The sequence below is a fragment of the Arachis ipaensis genome, chromosome B09 (genome assembly GCF_000816755.2).
Source record: "Arachis ipaensis cultivar K30076 chromosome B09, Araip1.1, whole genome shotgun sequence".
NCBI lineage: Eukaryota > Viridiplantae > Streptophyta > Magnoliopsida > Fabales > Fabaceae > Arachis > Arachis ipaensis.
Genome location: NC_029793.2, coordinates 116,925,641 through 116,933,021, shown reverse-complemented (window position 1 = coordinate 116,933,021; position 7,381 = coordinate 116,925,641). Strand labels below are relative to the sequence as shown.

The 7,381-nt window shown below is 36.8% G+C and overlaps 2 protein-coding genes across 2 annotated transcripts; both read left to right on the top strand.

The window, feature by feature from the left end:
* Positions 457-2,630, top strand: LOC107619039 (serine/threonine-protein phosphatase PP1 isozyme 3). The gene is made up of 4 exons (XM_016321249.2): positions 457-943; positions 1,028-1,587; positions 1,848-2,081; positions 2,302-2,630. The coding sequence occupies exons 1-4, from the start codon at positions 769-771 to the stop codon at positions 2,326-2,328; spliced, it is 996 nt and encodes a 331-aa protein (XP_016176735.1). The 5' UTR covers positions 457-768; the 3' UTR covers positions 2,329-2,630.
* On the top strand, positions 2,949-4,570 carry LOC110267266. Its single transcript, XM_021112449.1, has 2 exons — positions 2,949-3,770; positions 3,854-4,570. Exons 1-2 carry the CDS (start codon positions 3,734-3,736, stop codon positions 4,255-4,257), a joined length of 441 nt encoding a protein of 146 aa, XP_020968108.1. The 5' UTR covers positions 2,949-3,733; the 3' UTR covers positions 4,258-4,570.

Sequence of the window (7,381 nt, the reverse complement as noted above, 5' to 3'; positions counted from 1 at the left end):
AAACCGCGTCATGCATCAACCCCTTCGGCGTTCTCCTTATTATTTGTCTTCCATCTTTCCCCTTTTCAACTTCCCATTAGGTCCCTTCTTCTCTAGGGCCCACTCACCACCACAAACACTTCCCCACTCATATTACATCATATTCTTCCTCTTCTTACTTTCTTTTCTTTTCTTTTTGTATTATAAAATTATAACTATAGTCAATAGTTGTATATTTAAATAACTAAAAAGTGTTNTTAGTAATGATCATTAAATCAGTGCTTCATTTTATATACTTATTCTACAACATTAAGTAGGGTATATACATAATTTCCCTCTCACAATCTTCCATTCCCCTTCATTTGAAATCTAGTACTCATTAATATTAATCCGAATATATGCTTCCCTAGCTTTTTCAGCTTTCAACGGCCACCCTTAACCCCATATATATATATATATAATGAATTAACCACTATATATCAACCATAAAACACAAATAAACACTTATTTATGCAAACCACAAAACTCATAAAGCAATAAAGGCATCCTTATCTTTATCTTAAAAAAGAGAGCTAAAGTGATAATAATTCGCGTCTTTATAATTGTTTTCAAACTCAATCGTTCTCCATGCCATGATGAGGATGATGGCAATATAAATGTAAGAAACGTAACACACCCCAACCCCATAACATAAAACGGTTTTTGGTTGTTTGTTGTTTGTTGTGTTGTCCTTTTTTAGCACTTGTTTTTGTGACACACATATTAATAAAGTTTGAAAGAAGAAGAAAAATGGAACGTGGGGTTGTGGATGGCATAATCAACAGGCTTCTAGAAATAAGAGGCAAACCGGGGAAGCAAGTGCAGCTTTCTGAGGCTGAGATCAGGCAGCTATGCCTTGTCTCCAAGGACATCTTCTTGAGACAACCTAACCTTTTGGAACTTGATGCACCAATCAAGATCTGTGGTATGTTTCTCTTCCTAAGTATGAAATAGTGATGACTATGGCAAAGCAGAATAACTACTAATTGCAATTATTTCAATGAACCAGGGGATATCCATGGTCAATATTATGATCTTCTGAGAATCTTTGAAAATGGTGGCTTCCCACCTCGTTCCAATTACTTATTCTTAGGAGACTACGTTGATCGCGGAAACCAAAGTCTTGAGACAATATCTCTTCTTCTAGCATACAAAATCAAATACCCTCAGAACATTTTCCTCCTCAGGGGAAACCATGAATGCGCTTCCATAAACCGTATCTACGGTTTCTACGACGAATGCAAGAGAAGATACAGTGTGAAGCTGTGGAAAACATTCACGGATTGCTTCAACTGCTTGCCCGTGGCGGCTCTTATCGACGACAAGATACTCTGCATGCATGGTGGACTCTCCCCTGAATTGCACAACTTGAACCGGATAAGGACTTTGCGCCGTCCGGTCCAAGTGCCCGACAGTGGTCTGCTATGTGATCTTCTCTGGTCTGATCCCTGCGGAGACATTCAAGGCTGGGGAGGAAGCGAACGCGGAGTTTCGTGTACTTTCGGCCCTGATAGGGTCACTGAGTTTCTGAGGAAGCATGATCTTGATTTGATCTGTAGAGCACATCAGGTTTCGTATTCTATATGACTCGGTTTACAATCTATTTGTGACATATATTTTGTATTGTTAAATCAGTCACCATATATTTGTGTTAAATTGTATTGTTTAACTCATTTTCAATATATATTTTGTATTTTAATATATGTTCTATATAGATGACTAATTTAGTGGCTAATATTTTGCGGACATATAGCGTGGTAACTGTCTCAAGACAGAACATAAATACAAATTTGAGGATTGTGATGTGGTAAGTGTGTTTCATTGTGCAGGTGGTGGAAGATGGATATGAATTCTTTGCTAATAGGCAACTTGTGACAATCTTCTCTGCACCAAATTACTGTGGGGAATTTGACAATGCTGGTGCTATGATGAGTGTTGATGAGACACTTGTGTGTTCTTTCCAAATATTGAAGCCTCTAGAGAATCAAAAGCTGCAGCAGCTTTATAAATTTGGTTATGGAAGCACAACTACAGTTAAGCCTAGTCCTACCACAAAATTCAAGGTATTTTGATTTCTTGAATCCTGAACTTGATGAGGTTCATTAACAATGAATCAAAATACTGTGTGCCAAAACAATGATAATTCATAGAAAAAGCTTTATGAGACAGCTTTTATTTGTTAGTAATAAAATATAATAAACACGTTCAGCACATGTTCTGAAATGTTTAATTGATTATCCTTATTAATTTCTTTTTAATTTGGTTCGTTCTTCCCATTTACAGCAAGCATTTCTTGGTGCAAACGCATGAACTGATGGAGGTGACTTTTAATGTTTTTCGGAACATAACAAGAGTTGTTCTTGGAATGAAGAAGCGTTGCCTGTGTTCACTACAATGTGAAGGAAGAAAATAATACAACTAACATAAGAGCCTTAAAAGAGTAAAGGATAATTAGGTTCCTTTACCCTTTAGCTACAACTGATTTCTTTTTGCTTTTTTGCTTCTCTATCGGAGGAGTTGCACATTGTACAATATTGTCAAACACAAATGGATAAATTGAGGCGTCATTTTCCTTTATTTATTTAGTTATCTCATTAATTGAATGTGATTCGGAATTGCAAGTGAAGTTTCAAGTTCTATTTTGAAAATATTCTTAGTTTTTATTTTTAAAAAAATACTAAGACCTAATGTGACTTATTTTTTTATATGGAAAGAAATGTGGAATTTGATGTTGAAATGGATGTATATAAAATAATTACATTGATATGATATCAGTATAAAATGCAGGTAGCAATTTATTTCTTCGATTTTTTTAAAATTCAAAACTTGCAAAACGCAAGTTACGTTTAGTGTTTTAATATTTTTTATAAACGTGCAACGTGCGTTTTACTCATGTATTTTTTTCTTGAAACTACAAAATGCATGTTGCGTTTTATATTTTAAATTTTTTTTTGAAAGCTGCAAAACGTAGCTTGCATTTTGATTAAAAAAATATTTTAATCAAGAGTCTTGCCTATAAATACTACAGTCGATTCCTCTGTCTTTCATACCTCAGCCCCATTCCTCTATCTTTTATACTTGTGAGTTTTTTTACAATTAGTAGTCTCAAAAAAGTTGGATGAGATAAGGTTGAGGTTATGGAAGGTATTGTAAATTTGCGGTTGTCTTATAACGGTGAGATTATACTAAATACACACGAAGGAGTGACTTTTGTTTATGAATGTTCGTTTTTCTTTACTATTCCATGCACCATGAGTTTTGTAGAGTTAGGAAATAGTCTTTGTGAGAACATACAAAGTCACATTTCAAAGAGAGTGAGCAACATTTTATACAGGAATCCTGTATAAGTATTTGGTGGGCTAATACAGTTTCAAACAATGTCCATCACTGATGATGTATGTATGCAGCAGATGTTCTATATTTATCAACAAACCCGATTTCACGTGCCAATGATAGAGTTGTACGTTGAGTATGAACAGTATATGGGGCTGGACGCGGTTGGCGAGGAAGTGAATATGGATGAGCTCGGGGATATAGATTGGGAAGAAGATAACAACGGCAGTAAAGAGAGTTCAAAGTCAATTACGAAGTTGATGACAAAAACAATGACGGAGACGAGGCAGGCAATCCGACGGTGCAAAATGAAGCAGATGCACTTGTCAATTAGCACCCCTTTGGTGTTTCGTCTTTTATGTGAACTCTGGATCTCGCAGCCATGCATGTCCTGAAATTTTCTGAGTATGCAAATATGGGTATGTTATGTTTATTAATTAAAGTTACCATTACCATTTCTTTATTTAGCCTTGACCGACTAACAGTGGTTCACATTTTGTAGGTGAAGATAATGCTGCGGTGGAAGATAGTGAATTTGGTGTCAGAATGGAATTTGGTTCTAGAGAGTCGGTAACCTCTACAACCAAAAGCTATACTATCTCTAGAGGATTTGATTACACTGTGTATGATTACACTGGGTATGCTACAGGATGCGATTGGCTTATCCGAGCTAGCTTGATTCAAAAGAGAGGTTATTGGGAGATCAGAAGATACAATGGCAAATACGCGTGCACCATGGGAACGATTTCACAAGATCATACCAAGTTGGACTCAGACACAATTGCAGATGCTATTAAGCCATTGGTTGAAGCAGACCCATCAATAAAGGTAAAGTCTATTATTACAAAAGTTCAATCCAGGTTTAACTACATTGCAAGTTATCGCAAGGCTTGGTTGACAAAGTAGAAATTTGTCGCAAAGGTTTTTGGTGATTGGAAAGTTTCTCACTAGACTCTGCCAGTATGGTTAAAAGCAATGGCTGCAAAGATGCCAAGATCTCGTGTTCAAATAAAAACTATCCCTGTCTATCGTGAGAGTGAGGAAGTGAATGGTGTAAAAGTTCTCCATTGGGTACTTTGGAGCTTCTATCAGTGTATTACAACATTTAGACACTACAAGTCATTGGTGTACGTTGATGGCACACACCTTTACAAAAAATATAAAGGTGCACTTTTAGTTGTAGTGGCACAAGACGGGAACCAAAATATTGTGTCAATTACTTTTTCCATCGTGGAGGGTGAAACGATAGACACGTGGGAGTTTTTTCTTACTAATTTGCAAAGATATGCTGTTACTTGAGATGGTGTGGCCATTATTTATGACTGCCATAACTCTATCAATGCAGCAATAGCTTGCAGTAATGGTGCATGGTAACCACCAAGTTCGTGGCACATGTTCTGCATCAGGCACATCGGGTCCAATTTTTTAATGAGGTTCAAGGTTCCATATTTACATAAACTCGTAGTTACTCATGTATTTGAATTTGCTGTTAAAGTCCTATTTTTAGTAATTTGTGGTGTCTGCTTATGATTATATATTTTGTTTTACAGGCTATTATAGGACGGAGTAGGAGTATAACAAAAACTACCAAAGGCTTAAAGAGTGGGGTAAGGTATATATTCGATGGTGCGATGAGATTAGTGTTGAGAAATGGGTGTTGGCATTTGACAGGGATCATTGTTAGGGTCATATGATGACAAATTTGGTGGAGTGCATAAATTATGTCCTTAAGGGTATGCGCAACTTTTCTGTGACTGCCATCGTTAGGTCTACTTTCTATTAGCTAAATGAATTGTTTACTCAGAAGTGCGTCCAAGCTCATGAGTACGTTCGTAATGGATTTACGTATTCAGAATTTGCCACTAAACGAGTTGAAGAAAATTTTTGACATGCTAGAAACATTGTTGTCAACCGGTTCGACAGGCGCAATGAGATGTTTGAGGTTTATGAAATGCAAAACAATTCCATAACATTGTTAACCTTACGCAACGACATTGCGATTGTGGTCATTTCCAGGTCGAGCAACTTTCATGTCGCCACGTTCTTGCATGTTGTGCTAACTAACGTCTTGATTGGCAAGTATATGCACATGACTTATACAAGATGTTTGAAATTTGCAAGATTTATAGAGGCGAGTTTGTTCCGATGGGTGACCCATCTACGTGGTCTAGATATGATAGAGTAAAGGTGATCGTCAATTGGATATTGAGGCACACGACTAAAGGACAACCAAAGTCAACCCGCTACTTGAATGAGATGGATTCGCAGTATGCGTCCTTCTCGCCGTTGTACTGTATATGGACGAGAAGGATATAGCCGTAGTCGATGTCCTCAGCACGTAGGTCCAAGCTCTACTGGAGGTCAATAGTGGTTAACCTTCCTGGTGTATTTTTCAATTTTTATGCAACTTTTTTTTATGTATTTATGCATTTTAACTTTTGTATGTAACTTTTTGGCATATTTAAGCATGTGCACTTTCTTATGTAACTTTTTTACGTATTTAACCATGTGCAATTTCTTATGTATGCGTTAAAATAAAACATAATCAAACTTACAATAATAAAGACGAGAACAAAAAGAAACGTCTAAATATAAAATCAGTCATACAATAAGAAAGACAAGAATAAAAAGAAACGTCCAACGATAAAATTACACGTACAATAATAATGACAGGAATGAAAAGAAACGTCCATAGATAAACTCAAAAGTACATTAATAAAGTCGACAATAAAAAGAAACGTACAATAATAAAGACAAGAAGTAGAAAAAATTGCAGCAGGCTATTTTTTTTGGAGCAACTTCGTCGCTTTCTTCAAATAATACGATGGGGTGTATTTATTCGAGGAAGATGACCCTCAGAAGCACCCGTATCCTAGCCACTAGGTCCGCCACCCCCTCAAGCCTTAGAATCACCAACATCCAGCATGTTGGCTCTGTTGATGTCATAAATACTAGAAGAACTCATGTTTGGAGCATAATAATACTCGTGCTGCATATCGTCCTCTCCAAATCCCTTTTCCTGCTACGAATATTCATTAAAATCAAGCAACCCAGAATGCGGTGGTGCGGAAGGACGAGGAGGATTAATATTACGCAGTGGTCAATCCATCAAAAAGTCACTAGCATGACCTGAGAGGGAGTGATGAGCGGATAATTTATACCCTTTTGGCATTGTTTTTACATAGTTTTTAGTATGTTTTAGTTAGTTTTTATTATATTTTTATTAGTTTTTATTCAAAAATCAAATTTTTGGACTTTACTATGAGTTTGTATGTTTTTCTATGATTTCAGGTATTTTCTGGCTGAAATTGAGGGACTTGAGCAAAAATCTGATTCAGAGGCTGAAAAAGGACTGCAAATGCTATTGGATTCTGACCCTCTTTCACTCGAAATGGATTTTCTGGAGTTACAGAAACCCAATTGGTGTGCTCTCAATTGCGTTAGAAATTAGACATCCTGGGCTTTTCAGCAATATATGATAGTCCATACTTTGCCCGAGATTTGATGACCCAAACTGGCGTCCAAAAACAGCTTAAAACTTTCTGGCGTAAAACGCCTAAACTGGCACCAGAATTGGAGTTAAACGCCCAAACTGGCACCAAAGCTGGCGTTTAACTCCAAGAACAGCCTATACATGAAAAAGCTTCAATGCTCAGCCCAAGCACACACTAAGTGGGCCCCGGAAGTAGATTTCTGCACTATCTGCACTTAGTTACTTATTTTCTGTAAACCCTAGTAACTAGTTTAGTATAAATAGCACTTTTTACCATTGTATTTGGATCTCTGGACGTTTAGTCCTTAGACCATGGAGGCTGGTCATTTGGCCATGCCTAGACCTTCTTTCACTTATGTATTTTCAATGGTGGAGTTTCTACACCCCATAGATTAAGGTGTTGAGCTCTGCTATTCTTCATGAATTAATGCAAGTACTATTGTTTTTCTTTCAATTCATGCCTACTTCTTCTCTAAGATATACTCTTGTTCTTAATTCAGTTAAGTCAGAATGAAGGGGTGACCCGTGACAATCACC